The sequence below is a fragment of the Dunckerocampus dactyliophorus genome, chromosome 13 (genome assembly GCF_027744805.1).
Source record: "Dunckerocampus dactyliophorus isolate RoL2022-P2 chromosome 13, RoL_Ddac_1.1, whole genome shotgun sequence".
NCBI lineage: Eukaryota > Metazoa > Chordata > Actinopteri > Syngnathiformes > Syngnathidae > Dunckerocampus > Dunckerocampus dactyliophorus.
The window spans coordinates 2,714,475-2,736,537 of record NC_072831.1 but is presented as its reverse complement, the minus strand read 5'-3'; the positions used below and the strand labels follow the sequence as shown (position 1 = coordinate 2,736,537).

The following is a 22,063-nucleotide window of genomic DNA, read 5'->3' as shown; positions in this document are numbered from 1 at the left end:
CCATCCATTTTCTTCCGTTTATCCGGGTCCGTGTCGCAGCGGCAGCAGTCCAGACTTCCAGTCTCCAGCCACCTCTTCCAGTTCCACCGGGAGGACACCAAGGCTTCCCCAGGCCAGCTGACGTCGGCAGACGGATCGGCGCAGTGTATGCAGTAATGCGGTCACGGTACCGAGCTCTCAATTTACCGGTCGATGTATGCGCCCACCCTCACCTGTGGTCATGAGCTTCGGGTCATAACCGAAAGAACGAGATCGCGGATACAAGCAGCTGAAATAAGTTTCCTTCATAGGGTGGCTGGACTCACCCTGACAGATAGGGTGAGGAGCTCGGTCACCTTCACATCCCAGCCGGGAGAAGGCACCAGGGTAGACCCCCACCTGCGGGGGCAAGCGTAAGAGTCCGGTACTATGTGTTTTGGGTAGCAGTCCAGGGTGGGCGCCTGGGCGACCTGGTCTTTGCCGGCCAAATCTGATGTAGCACTTTTCAAGGCACCCAAAGTGCTTCACAATGAAGTGTAGCCATTATTCATGCACTCCTCAGTCACACTACGTCAGTGGTGGTAATCTACATCTGTATCTACAGCTGCCCTGGGGTAGTCTATCGGAAACATGGCTGCCAATTCACGCCTACGGCCTCTCCGGCCACCAACAAACATTCATACACCAGTGGAAGCAGCACTGGGGACACAACAGTGAATGGGTGGTTTCTGTTGTCTGCTGTGCCTGCTCTACATTATATGAGCAATCTACTTTTGATATCATGTATTCGGATAGGAATGGTTGAAGTTAATGATAGTATTCAAGTGGCACAAGAACACACTTGGTGTAGAATCCATGTACAACACATTCTACGCTAAGAATCTTGCTAACATTTGTGTCTGGAGATCGCAGTGATACAGTATGTGATGCAATTTCCTGATGCAAATTGATAGCATAGCTTTTGTCAGCGTTCCCACGCAATTTGTGAGCAAATTTCCAGTAAAGGCCGGTGTTTGAATCGTTTCTTTAATGAGACAAAGCAGGCAAGATGGGGAAAGAAGCTTGTAAGAACAGCACTCGTACATTTGATATAGTTTACAGTCACAGACCCCCGTCAGATAACAGCACACAAATCTATACACGCCACGGCTTCTTCGACTTCCACCATATTCTCCTTTCGGTAAATTGTGGGATATTTTGCTAATCTGGTCCTGCCCTCCTCTTGCTTGTCTAAATTGGCCTTTAACCTTTGACCTTCCCCGGGGGAAAGGAATTCACAACAAAGTATTAATTTCCCAAAGGATGTCTGTCTTTGTACATAAACCCTGGGGCCCGTGCTTTCCAAGAACATTCTTAGGCCATGTCCACACCAACACCAAGACTGTTATTATACTTTTACATGTTTTGTCCTGAAGAACAGAGCTTTTGAAACACTCTTTCAAAACGTGCTGCTTCAGCGTTTGCATATGGAAGGAAAAACCAAGCTTTTTGTCGTGTGTCATAAGCAGGGCAGTCAAAAATAACTCATTTATTTCATGAATTACATTAAAATCTTGGGCGTAATCAACTCATGCGTATCTTGTCAATGAATGGCGGCAGACGAGGCACAATAACGTCCCCACACAGAGGCCGACGCTCTTTTATGACTTTATTCCAGCCTGAACTCATCAAACTCACGTCTCTAGTCCTGTCGTTATCTGAATGACACTTCCTTATTGTCACAACTACCACCATGCGGTGCGTTCAGGGACACAACGAACATCATAACAATGTCCTTATTATGCTGTGTGGGCGGTCTAAATTAAAAGAACGACAAAGACAAACAGCAAGTGGATATTCTTATCTCTCACTGACTAACTCTTACTGCGGAAGAACAATTTGCTGCATTTAAGTCTACTCGGAAATCCCAAAATGCATCGACACTCAAAACATGTGAATCGATCTTAATTTGCATGTTGTCTTTGTCTGTTGTCATGACCCACACCACGGTAAAATGTTCTGCCAGTATTAAAGAGGCTAGTGATCGGCAAACACATTTTCAGACGCTATCTTTTAGCTTGAGTGAAATTTTCAGTTCATTTGGAGCTGTTAATACATACAAATAGCGTAAATCACGGTGTATAAACCGCACCCATGCGTAAAGGTACTAAGCAATTTCAAAAAGAAGAAGAAAGGAGAAATCTGCCGTCCATTAATTCATCTGCAAAGGAATTCATGAAGCCCATTTTAGAATAGCCGTCTGTGGGTCAGACAGTTGCTTTGACTTTAGCGCCCTCTGCTGTACAGTTGCTGAAAATGCTTTTGTATGTAATTTCTTTCTAACTTATCTGACGGCTGACTTTATTTTCACACAGTGAAACGATCTCTATATACACTGAAGCTAACCTAAGCTTCCATTAAAACATTGCAGATGATGTAAAATACAATACAAGGTTGGAGTTTATTCAAATTCACACTGAAGCAATGCAGCGTCATGTGTTCTGTACAATACATGGATAACTGATCCGCATGCGCAGAACGCCGCTCTATCACCGCTCGCGTCACCGCTAAACCAACGTTCGCTACCGTTAAATCAAGGCTAAAGCAACGCCGGCTTCAGCGGTGCACCGCTAGGACGACGCCCGTGTTTTCTATTTTTTTTTCCCATTTTGTGCGTGGTGACGGGCGTTGTCGAAATTCGGCCCCCTCTTTCTACCGTTCAAGGGACGCTACAGCAAAGTTCGGGCGGTGTGACCGGGCTTGTAGTCCGATTGATCTTTCGCTGAAGCGTTGTAGAAGCGTTCTGACCTGTCATTGTGTATAAACCACACCCCGATTTTTTGCTTCTTACCGGTGGAAAAAAGGTGTGGTTTATACACCGTGATTTGCGGTATATATATAATCCTGTTATTTGTGTTTTTCTTCACAAAATACAGTAAAAATAGTCATGATTAATTCATTTGAAAACTGCGATTAACTTGCTTAACATTTTTAATGATTTGACGGCCCTAGTCATACGACATGTGTGATCTTATCTCTTGTTTTTAAACCTTCTGGAACAACAAAACCTGTGATGAAGTTATGGACTGTTCATTCCCTTTCATACAGCGGTAATCACACACCTTGTCAAAAAAACACATTCATGTCGTTTCCTCTACCGCATGTAAATGAACACTGATTTTAAATAGAAAGTGCACATCCTTGTACAACTCATACAGTCACAGTCATAAACCCTTGTTTATGGTGATGAATTGGGATTCCTTATTTATAAATGGAGTATTTTCAGAATTAAAGCTTAGAAAACCTGTTTACCAGCTTTTAACAAATTTAGTGGACATAAGAGGTGAGAGAAAATAAGACATAAATAAGACTCAAGCTTGTGTGTGTTGCTGTAAATGTGTTGCGGTGCTAGGGGAGCTGAGTGGGGAGTAGACAGGAAGTGACAGCGGGGGTTCAGAATTGAGTTGTAGCTCGGCGTGGGTCACGGCTGCAACTGTAGCCCGTGTTTTTATTCGGGATTATTGTGCTTGTTGCGAGCCAAGTCTGGTGCTTGTGTGTCTCAGCTAACATTACAGTAGCATTACTGACACCTAGTGACCAGTGTACAGTACCACATATGATCACACATATGATCTCTGAATGCGTCTTCTGAATGCCTTACATTTGTATTTTTCTTCACTTAGACATTATTATGCTTGAAAATGCTTCATTCAGACAAAAAATACGCAATATTTGCTTAACTATGCATATTTTGTGACTAATAATACGCCGTATTCAACCACAAAACAGCATGATTTATTACCGTGATCGCGTGAAGGCGTGAAATTGGACGGGCGAAGTGGCGAGGGATTACTATACAGTAACTGATACAACCATTACAATTTTGTATTATTTCATTCAAATGAATTATTAAATCTACTGAAACGCGGCTCGCTCCTCCCCCTCCAAACCCTCCCGCTAGCTGGATGTTGACCTTTAATTTTAGATCAACATTAGCATTAAATGTGACTGTAATGATTAGATTAAATTGAGCTCCACAACCCTCCCCTTCTCTCTTCAATTGCCACTGTTCACTCGCAACAGAAGCTAACAAGCTAAATGCTTGGAAGCACGAGCCATGCTGAAGCCCAAAATATGCCCCACATACTTTATTAAATGCATTTTAAGTATAAAATATAGCAACTCACCACTAACCAATGATATTATAAGATGGTGGATCAGACTCCGTTCAGCATACGTGCTAGGTTCACGCTACGTCGATGATGTACTGTACACGCATGCTACTGTACTGTATGCACATCACATGTTTTACTAATACATTGTTAACTTAGGCTAAATGAGATATATGGCAAAAACATTACAGTCACATTTGGAGAAAAAATATTTTTACAAACTTTGTTTTGACCAAAAATCTGCGAATTTCCGTGGTCGTGAATGCTGAACTGCGAAGGCGCGGGGATGAAGTGTAATGTCGCCAATGGAGCTGCGCTAGCTTTTCCAGGCTTGTGATTGGACTAAATGAAAACGACGGCCGGTTCAAGTGTTTTTATGTGGACAGATATTTCTTTAAACTACACTTGTGGGAATAGACATTTTTTAAACAGCCGTATGGTGAAAATGTGAAAATATCCGCCTTGGTGTGGACATGGTTTAAATGTACTATGTTCTCATGTAATATTTTGTTACATAGAAAAAAAATGTCTGTTATATACAGCAGAGATTCCTCCCACCTGATAATCGCAGGTTAGTTTCCAGTCTCTTTCCCCCTGGCGTTCTACACTTACTCTAATCATGCAGTTGAGAAAAAAGGAAATTTGTAGGAAATTTTGTAGAAATCCTTCCAAACAGTGGGTCACTTGGCCTCCCAAGCAAAGTGAGTACTCCTTGGCACCAGGATGGCCCATGGGGGAAATCGTGGACTTGATACTTTCCACTCTTCATACTGGCCGGTCTACAGCGTACTGGCAGGGGCTCAGGTTAGACACGGCATTCTGCACGGTGGGATAAGCGAAGTTGGTGTGCTGCTTGGCCTTCAGTCTCAGACTGGCCAGACTGGAGTTGCAGGTGTCTCTGTACATGTAGGGGCTGGCGGCGCTGGCGTAAGGGCAGTTGGCTGCCGTCACTGCCACTGAGTTGAGAGCCGTCGGGCTGTTGAGGTTGTTGAGGCTGCCCAAGTTGTTGGGAACTCCAGCCACCGCCGAAGGCACCATGCTGGGGGCCATGTTCATAGAGGGGATGGAGCTGGGCGGGGAGAACATAGGCTGGGACGACAAGGGGCTTACGTTCATGGAATTGAAGAACGGGAAGCTCTTGGCGGAGAGCGGGCTGCTTGCTAGGCTCTTGGTGGCCCAGTTATTGTAAGAGTAGCCTGCGTACATGTCATCGTAGGGCTGCATCAGTCCATTAAACTGGGCACCAAGGCCATTTTTGCACAATTCTGCCTGCTGGTTCCTCTCACGCTTTCTCCACTTGGCGCGCCGGTTCTTGAACCACACCTGCAAAAATCCAAAGAAGTGAAATATTAAGATCTTCAACAGCAAGCCAAAGGACAAATGACATGATCACGGTCCAGCAAACATCTCTTCAATGTTTTGGAATAAACAAAAAAATATGTCAGTCATCAGTCCAATACATCTTCTCGTAGCGTTTTTTTCTTTGGTTTTGTTATCTTGGTGGATCTTGGTGAATATATATATATATATATACAGTATATATATATACAGTATACAGTGCAAATACCCATTACACTCCATCCAAAGGCTAATAATACCTGCAGCAGTCTGAGGTTTGTCTTTGAGCCGACGAACGGCAATAAGGGGATAAGTGCAGTATAGCGTTGTGAACGATAAACCCATGTGACCAGATATCCGGTTTGACAAGAGAGCAACACGGTTGCACCGGTAGAAGCCTCCTGGATGGATTATAATCAGCCAGAAATCCTCCGATGAATGGATTGTGGAGACATGCGCTGGGTATGGCAAGACTTAGCAACCGGTTGATAGTCCGTCTCTTCAACAACACGAGAGCCTGCGCTGCCGGCGGAAGGATTGTCACGCGTTCACCAGAGCTTTACCGTGACTGAATATGACAATGGATGTAAAGAGAAGCAAAACCTAATTTCTCATTTTTTTGCATGTTTGTCACACTTAAATGTTTCAGATCATCAAACTAATGTAAATATTAGTCAATGACAACACAACTGAACACTAAATGCAGTTTTTAAATGAAACGTTTTATTATTAAGGGTGAACAAAAAGCTCCATGGATCTGTGTGAAAAAGTGATTGGGCCCCTGTTAAAACATTAATTGAGCTCAATCCGTGTGGAAAAGGTTATGAAGCCATTTCTAAAGCTTTGGGACTCCAGCAAACCACATTGAGAGCCATTATCCACAAATGGCCAAAACATGGAACAGTGGTGAACCTTCCCAGGACTGGTCGGCCAACCAAAATGACCCCAAGAGCGCAGCGATGACTCATCCAAGAGGTCACAAAAGACCCCACAACAACATCTAAAGAACTGCAGGCCTCACTTGCCTCAGTGTAGGTCAGTGTTCATGACTCCACCATAAGAAAGACACTGGGCAAAAACGGCTTCACTTTTTCACACAGGACCATGTAGCTTTGGGGGGTTTTTCGCCCTTAATAATAAAAAGTTTCATTTAAAAACTGTATTTTGTGTTCTTTTGTGTTGTCATTGACTAATATTTCAATTTGTTTGATGACCTGAAATATTTAAGTGTGACAAACATGCAAAAAATAAAAAATCAGGAAGGGGGCAAACACTTTTTCACAACATTGTACATACTTTTTTTTTTTTCTGGGGCGGGGCGGGGTTGCCAGCAACTTGATTTTATTGGCCCTTACCCTAACCCTATTCTAATAATAAAATCAAACAAAACTAAAACTACAGCAAAAATGGGGAAAAATGCAAAAAGGTATAATTTAACAAAAAAAAGTAGGAATTTTTGACATAATAAGACTAATAATAATACAGTAATCCTTTGTTTATGTCTATTAATTGGTAAAAACGTTTTAGTCTACTTTTAGTCCGTTTTAGTAAAAAAATAAAAAATACATGAAAAACACCAATTTTGGAAATATGGACCATTATTTTTTTTCAAAAATAATAAACAGTTCAAAATCCTGTTTGCATGTTTATGTTGTTTGTTGTGCGCATTCTTGAATGCACCATGTAACCTTGTCCCACGCTGCACAGATAGACTACTATACTGTATTTCTACCCTTTTTCTTTCACCCCACATTTGCACCCAAATGCTGCTTCTATGTGGGAATGCATAAAGGTAAGATTTGATGACCTTATTGAGTGCTCATGTGTACAGTATATTTCTTGGGTACACAAACTCTCTGAAAAACAAAGTCCAGGCTGGTACTGGGAGATGGTGGCTCTGTATTCATTTAATGCTTTTAATTTGATGTTGTTCCTGTCAAAGTTTTACACAATACATACAGTAATAAATAAGATCAATTAGATTGCTATAATATAGACCTTCAATTGGCAAAACTGCTGACAGCTTTGGAAAAAAGGTCATTAAAACAACAAAGCTGATCATTATAGTCAAAATTAACGTAAAGTTTTAAAGGTGGTTTTATTTTATTTCAATACTATTATTATGTTATATTATTAGTGTTATGAAAACCAACCACCAAGCAACGTCGTAAACAGTAGGATAAAACAATATTTCTCGTAAAAATGAAATAATGAGATTGCTTTCATTAAATGAAGACTGCCTTGCGAAAATGCAAAATTCCACTTGGTGTCGGGGCAAAAGTGCAGCCAGCAAACACGTGCAGGCAACACAGACGTCACCAAACATCTCCTTTATGCAATCACACACACAACGCCAGTTTGGGAGCAAAGCAGAGGTGATTCAATGATTTAGTGACGACCCAAACCACCTGTCAGCACCACCACTATCACGTCATCATTATACAAACTAGCAATAACATGCAAAAAGGCCATACGCACCCTCGCTATATTGCGGTTCCAATATCGCGCCGTCAGTATATTGCCATTTTTTTTTTAATTATAAATAAATGATCACTGTTTTGTGGTTGAATACAGTTGAATTACGAGTATGGGCCCATGACATGGGCCAGCACTCCTAATCCTGAAGGCCCTGGGCAGATTACATTGGTATGGAAACACATACAGTAGAAGCTGAAATTTGATTGGACAAAAAAAATCTAGATGGGGGCGACCTTCCGGACCTTCATGTACAGGTAGTACACCCGTGGCGTGGACTTACCCTGACCCGTGCTTCTGTGAGATTGGTCCACACTGCAATCTCCTCCCTGGTGCTCATGTCAGGGTAGCGGTTCCTCTGGAAGGTGGCCTCCAGCTCTTGAAGCTGCTGGCTGGTGAAGTGAGTTCTCTGCCTCCGCTGCTTCTTCTTGAGTGAGCCGTCGTCTGCGCCGGATTCATCCAAGTGGTTCTGCTGGGACTTCTCTGTGTCTGCATAGACGACAGTTGGTTGGACAGTGGCGTTATTATTGTTAACACGCACCAGCGTCCCTCTACTTCAACATTCATGATTTTATGTCCTGTGCTCAATTTTGAAAGAATTCCACTTTCCTAACTTTTTGTCTAATTTGTGTTATCCGTCTCTAAACAACTTGGTGATATAACAAAGAGGACAAACCCACAGTTTTTATTCCTTTGAAGTTAAAGATGATCATGCATAAAAAGACCACACTGTTTGTTGTTGTTTCCAGACAACAGACTGGGAAGCGCTCTGTAGTCCCCATGGCAGTGACATTGACAGCATGACTCACTGCATCACAGACTATATCAACTTCTGTGTGGAGAACACTGTGCCCTCCAAGTTGGTGCGGTGTTTTCCCAACAACAAACCCTGGGTGATCTCTGAGATTAAGGCCCTGCTGAATAAGAAGAAGAGGGTCTTCAACTCGGGGGACAAGGAGGAGCTGTACAGAGTCCAGAGGGAACTCCGGCATAAGATCAGGAAGGGGAAGGACTGCTACAGGAGGAAACTGGAGAAGCGGCTGAAGGAGAATAATGCCAGGGAAGTCTGGAGAGGCCTGCAGACCATCACAGGCCATGGCAAAGGAGTGGGGAGAGACCAAGCCAGTGGGGACAAGATCTGGGCAGATGAACTCAATCTGTTTTTCAGCAGATTTGAGTCTGCCCCCCCTCCCTCCCCTACCAACTCACCACTCTTCACCCCCACATCCCCATCCCAGCCATCCTCTACCCCCCTCTCCATAACTGATGATCAGGTGAGGAGTCAGCTGAAGAAGATCAAGGCAAGGAAGACCCCGGGAGCGGACGGCATCAGCCCTAGAATCCTCAAGGACTGTGCTGACCAACTCTGTGGAATTCTCAGGCACTTGTTCAATCTCAGCCTGAGCCTGGAGAAAGTCCCGGCCCTGTGGAAGACCTCCTGTGTGGTCCCGATACCAAAAACACCGCATCCCAAGGAGCCTAACCAATTCAGGCCTGTTGCCTTGACCTCTCACCTGATGAAGACCATGGAGAGGATTATCCTGCAGCACCTGCGACCCATGGTGGGCACTCAGCTGGACCCCCTGCAGTTTGCTTACCGGCCTCGGATCGGAGTGGACGACGCAGTGATCTACCTGCTGCACAGATCACTACTACACCTGGAGGACAGCGGGAGCGCTGTGAGGGTCATGTTTTTTTTACTTCTCCAGTGCCTTTAACACCATCCAGCCGTCACTACTCAGAGTGACGATGGAGAGTGTGGGAGTAGACCAACACCTGACTGCATGGGTTATAGACTACCTCACCAACAGACCACAGTATGTGAGGCTCCGTCACTGTGTGTCTGACATGGTACTCTGCAGCACAGGTGCCCCTCAGGGTACGGCGCTCTCCCCTTTCCTCTTCACCCTCTACACCTCGGACTTCACACACAACTCCACACAGTGTCACATCCAGAAGTTCTCCGACGACACAGCCATTGTGGGTTGTGTTTCAGAGGGGAATGATCTGGAATACAGGACGGTCATCAGGGACTTTGTCAGCTGGAGTGAGCTTAACCAGCTACAACTAAACACCAGCAAGACAAAGGAGATGATCATTAACTTCCAGAGGAAAACATCTCACTTCACACCAGTGAACATCCAGGGAGCGGACATAGAGTTGGTAGACAGCTACAAATTCCTGGGTGTTCACCTTAGCAACAAACTGGACTGGTCCGTCAACATCCACGCCCTCTACAAGAAGGGCCAGAGTCGCCTCTACCTGCTGAGGAGACTGAGGTCCTTTGGTGTGTGCAGGACTCTTTTACGGACCTTTTATGACTCTGTGGTGGCCTCAGCCATCTTCTATGCTGTGGGCTGCTGGAGAGGGGGCAGCATGGACAGGGACAGGAGCAGGATCAATAGACTGATCAGGAGAGCGAGCTCTGTCCTGGACGGTCCTCTGGACTCCGTGGAGGAAGTGGGGGAGAGAAGGATGTTGGCTAAGCTGACATCCATCATGGACAACACCTCTCACCCGCTACATGACACTGTTGTTTCCCTTAGCAGCTCCTTCAGCAGCAGACTGTTACACCCACGGTGTAAGAAGGAGAGGTTCCGCAGGTCCTTCATACCGACCGCTGTCAGGCTCTACAACACCTGCACCACCTGAACCATGTTGTAGTCAATATGTATTCTTTACTTGCGTATCTTGCTTGCTGCTGTAACAAGTGAATTTCCCCGCTGTGGGATAAATAAAGTACAAATACAAATACGTGATACTACAGAAGGACTATGACGTTCCCCGTTTTCTGGTGTGAAACGGTAACACTTTACAATAAGGTACACAAAATTACAGTAGTTAATGAGGAACGAACCTACCTAACCCTAACCACTACTCATTAGTTACTCATTAGTTCTTCATTAGATACTCAGTAACTACTGTATTTTTGTGTACCTTATTGTAAAGTGTGACCTATGAAACCTTGGCTTTGGTACAGAGGCATGCAGATTTCACACACAAGACACATTAAGTGAGGGACAGGAAGTGTTTGTGGGAAACAAATACAGTGCAGTCCAGTCTTTAGCTAGCAATAGTGCCAAGGAGAAAGTAGAGCTTGAAAAGCCTCCTCTTTGGCTAAAGTCTCCTGTTCGGGATCACTTGGTCTTCCCGGTGAAATACAAAAACGGATAAAGACACGTGATTAAGATGAAAGTAATTGTTCACGGACGCATGATGATGGCGTACCGTTACACTGCTAATACATACATTCTTATTTTTATGCCAACTGTACAAATGTGGGACGTTCTGTCAGCAAAACCAACCTTGGGCATAAATTGACCTAACATTTGTTTGACGCCATGTAAAGTGATTTTTGTGTCAGGTTGTTGACTTTGATGGCTGATAAAACACACACTTAACAGCCCAATCAATCCCAGCCATTTTTCAAAAGACATCCCCTCCAGTACCAGCCATTTTACAATTTTGACTGATCTTTTAAGGCACACAGAATGCCTAGAGAAATGCCTAGAGAAACTTGGAACCTACCAAAAGAAAAATTAGGTTATTGTCTTTCATCAGAAACACAACATTTGATTCTACCTTTTTCCGTTCTTTAATAACATAGGTAAGTTTCAGGAAAGTATCAATTCCAAACAAGAAAAGGGAGAAAAACAGCTTTTTGTGAAAAGATACATTTCAAGCATAACTTTCACTTTGACAATTTTTTTTGCTTTTGTGACAGCTCAAATATCAAAACAACTATACCAACATAAACATCAAAAAAGTTATTTACAAACATAACATCATAAACTAATTACATTTTTCACATTTGGAACTGAATGCGTGCGCACACGTGCGTTTTCTCTACGTTTCTGCGTTTTCACGTCATCACCTCTTTTTGACTCTCGCGCAAAAAAACGTAAAAGACATATAAATACGTCTTTGGAATCGGACGTTCCGGGTTATGAAAACGTCTAAATCCGTCTTTGGTATTGAAAGAGTTAAGTATTTTAGCCACATCATGCGTGTCAGTCCTCATGGCAGTCCTCGTCTTACGACATTTGGTGTTTACCACGCACTCCCATCAATTATTTGTACTCTACAAAAATAAAAAGACCACTAGTTATGTGCAAACGATGTAAGAATACATATGCAGAATAACACATAGGTGGAAAAATACTTAGACATAAGAATACATAGGTGGTAGAACATGTAGGTCGAGGAATACATAGGTGGAAGACCATATAAGGGTACATAATTAGAGGGATACATACTGTAGGTGGAAGAATACATAAGGATACATAGGTATAACAATAGGTGTAGGAATATGTAGGCGTAAGAATACGTAGGCGGAAAAGCAGGTGGAAAAATACATAGGTGAAGGACACATAAGAATACATAGGTGGAAGGGTATGTAGGTGTAAAAATATGTAGGTCACACAACACGTAGGTGGAAAAATACATAGGCAGAGAGTATACACATAGGTGTAAGAATGCATAGGTGTAGGAATGTTTTTCGTGAACTTGTTTCCCTTCATGATGTCTCCCGAGCATGAGGCAGACTCTTCATAGAAAAGGAAAGTGAAAGTATGCAAGATGTCCCTCATGTGTTTTGTGTACAGTGTGAGTAACTTAGGTGTTCATTTAGGTAGACTCTACTTACTTTCACCGTCACAGGAATGCAACCAAAGACCTCTTGCACCTGTATGTGTCATGTTCTGTGCTGTCGCTCTGCTGCCGCCTGTCTGTATTGTGTTGTAGTGCATGCTGTACTGCACTGGAGTGGAGCTGACTGCACACACCTGCGACCAATTACCTGCACCTTCAGGTAGCAGTCAAACGCCAGTTGTTCCTTGCTTTCACGTGCTGCTGTGTTCGCATTTCTGGTGTGTTCTGATTGGTCACATTTTGTATCCTTGCTATTGTCTCTGCGTGCTTATCTCTCAGTAGTCCAGCCTCTTGTTAAGGTTAGTTCTGCTAGTTTTTCCTGCAGCTCCTTTAGTTACATCAGTTGTGTTTTCCTCCTGCCTTATTTTTCCTTTGCAGTGTTTTTTGTTCTCTTTTTTTGACTTTTTGTTAATATTTTGTACTCCCTTGGTTGCTCCCAGTGTGCCAGTTTTGTATTTAAATATATATATATTTTTTTGTTACGCTGTGTGTATAATTCTTGCATTGTGGCATCCAAACCACGGCCTAGGCCGAACATCACAGAACAACTGACCAACTGTGGATCCCGCAGAGTTTGAACACCTCCGTTCTGCCCTTTCACATCAGGGGCAGCTGGTTGGCAATCACGAGAAATCCCTCCGTGAAATCCTGGACGTCCTTACAGCACTAGCCACCAGTGTAGGGGCTTTGGATCAACGCCTAAAGCTCTCTCTCTCCAGGACTACCAGAAGGGGTTCCTGCTAACCCTAGTTTGGCCATTCCGGGTCCGCTTCCTGCTGCCAACCATGTGGTGCTACCCATCCTCGCGCCCAACATTCCTCACCCCCCTTGTTTTTCGGTCTCAGCAACCAACCACATACGCCACGGACTCATCCAAGGTAGCTTTTATTATTACCGACATCTCCATCTCTGCCTGTACTGCGGTCTGATCATCACATTGCCGAGTGCCCGTCGCGGCCGCCTCGTCGTTCTGGCCCAGTGCCTGAAGATGGTATCAACGGTGAACCACTGTGAGTATACAGCCAAGAAGTGGGACTCGCCTCCAGGCAAACAGGAACTACAAGTACTGGGGGGGCAGAAAAACACCAGTACTGCTCTTATTGACTCAGGAGCAGATGACTGTTTCTTGGCATCAGGGTTTGTAGAGATGGTATACAACTCATTAAGCTTTTGGCTCCCAAAGAGGTGCGTTCACTGGATGGGGGTCTCTTGGCGGTAGTTACGCACCAGACTGACTTTTTGGTGCTGCAATTATCTGACAATCACCATGAAGCCATTAAATTCTTTATCATACACTCGCAGTCCACACCTGTTGTCCTGGTTCTTACTTGGCTTAGACTTCAAAACCCGGTTATGGATTGGGGAAGCACCCACATAGTCAATTGGAGCCATTTTTGCCACTGCCACTGCTGTTTTTCAGAGTCATATTAATGATGTCCTCAGAGACATGTTAAACAAATTTTGCTTTATCTACCTGGACGATGTATTGATATTTTCACATGATTTACAGGATCGTGTCCAGCACGTGCGTCAGGTGTTGCAACGCTTATTGGAAAACCGGCTCTACGTTAAAGCGGAAAAATGTGAATTCCACTCAGCATCAGTGTAATTTTTGGGTCACATTGTGGAGAAGGGCAAGCTTAGAGCCGATCCCGCCAAGTTTCAGGCGGTGGTCGGGTGGCCCACCCCCACAGCCAGGAAGTCGTTGCAGAGGTTTCAGGGGTTTGCCAACTTTTACAGAAGGTTCATTCGGAAATTTTGTTCCATAGAGGAACCTCTGACAAGGCCAGCATCAGTAAAAAAAACGTTTGTGTGGTTTGCGGAAGCGGCTTTTAAAAGACTCAAGTCATTGTTTACTACTGCACCTGTATTGTCCCACCTGGACCCATCTCTGTTTCCGCCTGCTCTGTCTGTGTCAGAAACAAGTCCTCTCATTACCCTCCCGCAGAACTGACACGGACCCATTTCATCACGCCCCTGGTCCCACATTGCACTCAACTTCATCACTGGTTTGCCATCATCTCCCGCCATACCGTCATTTTGAACATTATTGATAGATTTTCTAAAATGGCACATTTCATTGTACTCACCAGATTGCCGTCAGCCATGGAGACGGCCCGTCTGCTGGTGAGGCATGTGTTTGCATGGGATCCCAATGGACTTGGTGTCCAATAGAGGGCCTCAGCTTGTTTCTAGAGTAAAGGAGGAGTTTCTGCAAAGCCTTGGGTGCTTCTGTGAGTCTATAATCTGGATATCATCCCCAAACGAACGGCCAGACGGAGCGGCAAACCAGAATTTGAAGGCCACCCTTCTGTGCGTCTGTCAACACCCCGCCTCTTGGTCTACCCACCTCCCCTGGGTGGAGTACGCCCACAATTCACTCATCAGCTCAGCTACAGGTATGTCTCCATTCAGAGCAGCGTTTGGTTTTCAACCACCATTGTTCCCTGCTCAGGAAGTGGAAGCATCTGTTCGCTCTGAACACCTGTATCTCCATCAGGCCCACCGGGACCTGGGCTGCATTGTCACACATGGCGGCCCGTAATCGTCGTTTGGCTGATCGCCATAGGATTCCAGTGCCTACCTACCAGCCGGGCCAGGAGGTCTGGCTTTCATCCAGGGACTTACCTCTTGCAGGGACTAATGAGAAGCTGGCGCCAAGATTTGTGGGTCCGTTCATCATAGACTCCATTATCAGTCCCACCGCTGTCAAACTCAAGCTGCCACCGTCACTCAGAATTCATCCTGTGTTCCGGCTCAAACCAGTATCCTCCAGCCCGCTGTGTCCTCCAGTTGAGCCTCCACCCCCGCTGCATATGATCGATGGCCTGCCAGTATATACTGTGAAGGCCATCTTGGACTGGAGAAGGAGGGGTAGGGGAGTGCAGTATCTAGCCAACTGGGAGGGATACGGACCAGAGGACCGTTCCTCGGTCTCCTGCTCCTGTATCCTGGATCCCACACTCATCCGCGGCTTCCACTCTCTCCATCCCAATAAGCCAGGTATTCCGCCAAGGGGGGCCTTGTAAGGGGGGATACTGTCATGATCTGTGTTGTCGCTCTGCTGCCACCTGTCTGTATTGTGTTGTAGTGCATGCTGTCATGCAGAGGTGGAGCTGATTGCACACACCTGTGACCAATTACCTGCACCTTCATAAGCTGCTGCGAGGCAGCAGTCAGACACCAGTTGTTCCTTACTTTCACCTGCTTACCTACTGCTGTGATCGCATTTCTGGTGTGTTCTGACTGGTCACATTTTGTATCCTTGCTATTGTCCCTGCGTGCTTATCCCACATTAGTCCAGCCTCTTGCTAAGGTTAGTTCTGCTAGTTTTTCCTGCAGCTCCTTTAGTTATATCAGTGTTTTCTTCCTGCCTTATTTTTCCTCAGCAGTGGTTTTTGTTCTCTTTTTTTGACTGTATGCCCAGTGACATTTTGTTAAAATTGTGTACTCTCTTGGTTGCTCCCAGTGAGCCAGTTTTGTATTAAAATATCTTTTTTTTTTTGTTACAATGCTGTGTGTATCATTCTTGCATCGTGGGATCCAAAACCCGGCCTTGGCCGAACGTGACAGTATGATTATTATTGTATTGCTTCCATAAATACAATTTAAACTTCAGTATTGCTGTACTCTTGATACCCATTGGAAAACACTGGCAGCTCAATAAGCATGTGAGCGGTGTGCGTGTGAAAGGTGTTCCCGTGAAAGGTGTTCACGTGAAAGGTGTGCGTGTGAAAGGTGTTTGTGTTTTGAGCCAGAAAGAAGGGTTTAGGTGAAGCGCTACGTTGAAAGGTGCATGTACAGGGTGCCCCCAGCACAATGACTGGATGGAGCACACATCCATGTGATGACACATTTAGATCCTGCAACCAGAGGACCTCACAGAAAGAAGTGAAATGAGTTGGCAGCTAATCCGGTGGATTAGGTTTTGGGTAGGGGGGCAGGGTGGCTTGTGTTTAGTGAGGGTTTAAGTCTCTGGGAGGACTTCCAAAGAGGCTCCACGGGGCCACCAGCAAAACCAATAAGAGCCAAGCAGGCTGTTATCTGCAAGTAAACTGACACTGGCTAAGCTGGCACTTAAGGCCAAAGTATAAAACACAATACACAGGAAAGGGCAGCAACGTGCTCGCCACAATAAGAGCCCTCTGACTGATAATGTGCTGACAAAACACATCTTTTCTATGGCGGCTTCATGAAGCACATTATTATTCAAGGACTTTAAACTAATAAGAGATCTCTGTCTCTCTCTCTCTGTCACTCTAAAATAAAATAAATAAAAATGGATGTAGCACGCCCCACAAAAAAGAGTGAATTTTACAATATTGCTGGTAAAATAAATGAAATAATATCCAAATTAATAAATACTATCATTATACAGCATCGTAAAACCCTTCATCTGGCAAAAACCTATATTTGTAAAATAAAAATGGATGTAGCGTGCTACACTATTAAGAAGCATTTTCACCATGAAAAAGACTGAATGTAAAAATATTGATGATAAAATAAATGAAATAATATACAAAATAATAAATGCTTTTATGAAACATAATTGAATGAGAAGCATAGACCAAAAAATGAAGGATTTTGGCTTTATGCATTAAAACCTGTTTCAATAATAAATAATTGAATAGTAAAATATGTATATATATATGAGCAATACAAATATGTATGGGCAACATCCAAATTACAATGAATATATACTTATTAATTATAAAATTAATTATATAATATATATAATAATAATAATTATATAATAACTACATAATTATTAAATATAATCGCAGTGGAGTTAAATAGATATACTGTATATATTTTCAGCTATGTGTGTGTTTTGGAACTAAAATTTAAAAAAGTGTATCATGATGATTGCATATATTTGCATAGAATGCTTCAATAATCTAATGCAACATTTTGAGATGAATGCAAGGTATAAATAAATCATGTCATTTGTAAGACATATTCGCTATTTTGTGTCAAATCATGGAGCGGGACTCTACCTTGAAAAAGAAATCATCCGACACTGACGTCTTATAAAAGGAAGATTTAGTGAGCATGAAAAGTATTTGCAGCAAAGGAAATCAAATGCCACTTGTCAGCCCGTCAGTAAGTCATTATCCTATTCAGAGTAAGAAAATGAGCATGGCATTATTAGAGAGGAACCCCAAACAAGCCCACGTACGGACAGCCTCCAGTGATTGAGGATTAGAGCCGTCTGCTGTGTGGATTTCATTGCTTGCACTTTACAAGGCAAATAGCACGCATTTCTCTCGCGAGGCTCTCATTCCACTTTTCACAACAAATTCAGCCCTAAAGTCCCCAAAGTCAAGAATGCAATTATCAAAAGCATCACAAGCTTTTCATTTGACATACAATTGATTCATTTTATAATATTTATTTCAGAGTATATTTTAGCATTTACTTTATGATACGTAATGTGTGTGTGTGTGTGTGTGTTTAAACATTTTCATTTTAATGACTTTTTAAATAATTCATTACTCAATTTGTTGTTTATTGTTGTAGAATAATGAATCACCCCTTTTTATAATATATGTATGTGACGTGTGGCATCCTGTACAACTGAAATAATACTGGGTTTTGGTTTGCATATAACGAGTGGCTCTCCCCTTTCGAAACCTGTGAATAAAAATAACACGGTGAAGGAGAACAACCGCGTGCCTTGTGCTGGTGAAGAAGGATGCTGAAATTAACAATAAAAATAAAGTTCGAATTCATTATAATGAATAGAAGTCATACTTATCATGAACTACAAATGTTCATGAATAATTGCTCTTTTTCCAAGAGACAGCCTAAAAAAAGGCAAATGATGGTGTGTATATACTGGAGCACATAGAAAAGACATGTTTCTCAACCTGACACTTTTTGGAGCAGCACAAATGTACTTTCAATGAAAGAAGATTCAAAATCATTGCACTGGGGGCTAAAATATTTTGTTCTTCTTTTCTATGAATTCATTGAAGCAACATAGTAAGAAGAGTCCCTGCCAGTCAGTGTATTAAAGGTTAAATGATATAATAATGTTATTAATGCATGGTTGTCTTTCGGTAAGGGGTCGCCTCAGCGAGTCAACGGCATGATTTGTTTGTTTTCACACCCGACGCTGTACGAAACAATCTTTTATTCATGCTGTGATTGGACATAGAATTATTCGAATAGAATAGGGCACTTATAGCTTAAGGTGGGGCACTGACCGCTGCTCTCTTGGCCTTTACTGCTCTGGTCGTGATGGGGGGTACCGGAGTCGGACAGCGACAGCGCCGGGCTGCGGGCATCGCTATCCGTCAAGAGGTTAAAATCCATAACCAGGCTCTGCAAACACAAGAAATACACTTTGAAGGGAGGAGCGTGACGTATAGGAAACATTCAGGAGTGCTTGTCAGTCACCGTACCAGCTGCGTGTGTGTTCCCACCATGCAGGACATGTGTGTGTGTGTGTGTGTGTGTGTGTGTGTGTGTGTCAGTAACCTGTGACCTCACTCTGCTGAGGGGGGGTTATTTGAAGTTTCGCGTTTCAGAAGTAACATATTTACATTTAAACTGTACACGTTATTTCAACCTTTGACCTGAACCACACCTCATGTCCCCTACATTACATTTACATTTACATTTGAGCAAATTCAAAAAACAATACAAGCAGTTGGTGTTTGCTAAAGACAAGGCAGAAGAGTCTTGATCATCACAATGATTGTTCTGTCACGCTTGGTTTTTTGTCTTTGTTTGTTTTTTACTGATATTTATTATTATAATGACTGTCATATAAAATATTCCATGGAATGCAGGAAGTGAATAATATGTACTGTACAAGATGTGGAATAGATGGGGGGGTAGGATTAAATAAGCTTTGCTTCTTCCTACTCCTTTTGGACATGTGGAAGTGTGAAATGATTCATGAGATGTATTCCATTGTAACCTTCATGTTCAAATAAACTAAACCAAACCAAACATTTACATTTACATTTGCATTTGGGATATATCGGTCGGTTATGACGTTATAGCGATAAATCCGACATTAAAAATAGCCCCGATAACTGATCATTTAAAAAAACGTTCCAGTGAGGCGAGACCACGGTGCGGGTAAGCACATTAAGCCCTCCTTTTTTCTCCTGCCTGTGACGTTAAGGGCCTGTCATAACTTTCCCTTCCGAGGAAGACATTTCACGTGCTAGTTTTATTGCATTGCTCTGCAATGAGGGGGGGAAAAAAATTAAAAAATCGAGCAACTAATTAGTTAATTTGTCACATATAACACAAATAAGATGATTTTCTCAGAGGAGGCGTCCACTGTGCAGCCTACCTTTTTCCATTATGGAAAAATGAAAAGAAATTAGCCAAGATATCAGCAAAAGAAGTGTGGAGCTCCACAAATCTGCATCATCCTTGGGCGCAATTACTTCGTCCATTTTGTTCGTCCATTAGACAACAAACATGCTAGGGAGACGTGGTCTCCATAACCGGGCAAGAGCGCCGCCTCGACTCTGTTTGCACTCCCTCCCCACCACTGCTCGGTATTAACACAGTCTGACTATCTCATCTGGAATCAGGTGGTTACGTAGCAGCGGGTCCTCTACCGGTAGCCCATGTTGTGTGAACCCAATTTGTCTCAGGGATTCCCCACTGTACTGGAATATATGACATCTACCTGGGAAAAGTCCCTGGAATACGATCAGAATCACAATCAAACAGTATGTTCCACAGGAGCTATCAGCTATATTTGAAAGGACAAGATGGTGGGTACAAGCGGTCATCCGGGAGAAACTTGGAGTAGAACCGCTGCTCCTCCGCTGCTCCTCCACATTGAGAGGAGCCAGATGAGGTGGTTTGGGCATCTGATCTGGTCAGGATGCCTTCCGAACGCCTCCCTGGGGAGATGTTCATGGCACGTCCAACCGGTAGGAGGCCTCGGGGAAGACCCACGACCCAGACCTGGGAACGCCTCAAGATCCACCGGGAGTAGCTGAACGAAGTAGCTGGGGAGAAGGAAGTCTGGGTTTCCCTTCTTAGGCTGCTGCCCCCACGACCTGAGATGGATGGATGGATCTGAAGCCATCAGTCAAGAAGTTGAAGTTTAGCCACAACATCTCATCATCTTGGCATCCGTCAGTCTCGGAAGACTATGGATCTGCGCCTTGAGCTGGGATAGCGGGATTACGACAACTTTGTTTGCGGCTGTACAGCCCGATACACGAGTGGTTGCAGCGGTTTCAGATGTAGGTGCTTGGTTTTGGTGTCTTTTCCACTGCATTTTTTCGAGCCAGTCATTTTTCATCGGCTGACTGACGGAGGCGCTCCTCTCCCCTTCTGAGTCCGTTTTTCAGCTCATGACTGCAGCGGTTTCGGTCGTCTGCAGTTTCCTCCCAGTTGCTCACGTCCAAACCCAGAGCTTTCATGTCTCTTTTACACAGATCTTTGAAGCCTCGAGCTCGTTTTCCGAATGCAAGCTCTCCGTAAAGTATATCTTTTGGTGTTCTTCCATCCGCCATCCGATGGACGTGTCCCACCAGCGGAGCAGGGTGAATAGGCTTTATAAATTTGCACGGGAGACAAAAAACAAAGTCAATGTTTTGGTGTAACCATCACCAAGTCCTGATCTACAAACCTGACTCAGCTACAGCAGTTCTGCCAGGAGGAATTGTCCAGACTGGAACAAACTATGCTGAGAAGCTTGGGGAAGAGACCCAAAACACTTCAGCCTAGTCATCCACTTGTAATACACTTGGCAATGTTGCCAAGTGTACTATATGTACACTTTCACTTAGAAGAAAGTCATAAAAAACTCTCTAAAATATCCCCTGCCTCATAATTGCAGCATTTAGCAAATAGAAATAATGTTGGTCATCCTAGCTGACTAACAAAAAAAGGTTTAATCCGGTTTAATTTCAGATGTGGTCTTTGTCTTTTTACATTTGTTTGAAATCTTGTGCTTGTGCTCTATATTCACCTGTTTTTAGATCTTTCATGTACTAAAAGTATCAAATGCAACTCACTCACTGAAATGCGAATGCCCCCTGGTGGCCACATGGAGATACAACTCCCAACATCTATCCATCCATCTCCTACCGCTTATCCGAGGTCGGGTCACGGGAGCAGCAGCCTGAGCAGGGAAGCCCAGACTTCCCTCTCCCCGGCCACTTCGTCCAGCTCCTCCCGGCGGATTCCGAGGCGTTCCCAGGCCAGTTGAGAGACATAGTCTCTCCAGTGTGTCCTGGGTCTTCCCCGAGGCCTCCTACCGGTCGGACGTGCCCTGAACACCTCCCCAGGAAGGCGTCCGGGAGGCATCCTGACCAGATGCCCAAACCACCTCCGCTGGCTCCTCTCAATGTGGAAAAGCAGCGGTTCTACTCCGAGTTTCTCCCGGATGACAGTGTTTCTCACCTTAGGAAGGGCCCAGCCACCCAACGGAGAGAACTAATTTCAGCCGCTTGTTCCCGTGATCTTGTCCTTTTGGTCACTAC

General features: G+C 43.9%; 1 protein-coding gene across 1 annotated transcript in view; it reads right to left on the bottom strand.

Annotated features, from left to right (window-relative positions):
- Positions 1-991: 991 nt before the first annotated feature.
- pitx3 (paired-like homeodomain 3) overlaps positions 992-22,063 on the bottom strand; it is a 29,507-nt gene continuing 8,435 nt past the window's right edge. Inside the window, exons 2-4 of the mRNA XM_054797552.1 lie at positions 18,803-18,920; positions 8,227-8,432; positions 992-5,453 (exon numbers count right to left, since the gene is read on the bottom strand). Of these exons, the coding sequence (XP_054653527.1) occupies positions 4,896-5,453; positions 8,227-8,432; positions 18,803-18,911 (873 nt within the window). The 5' untranslated portion in view covers positions 18,912-18,920 and the 3' untranslated portion in view covers positions 992-4,895. The remainder of the gene's footprint in view (positions 5,454-8,226; positions 8,433-18,802; positions 18,921-22,063) is intronic.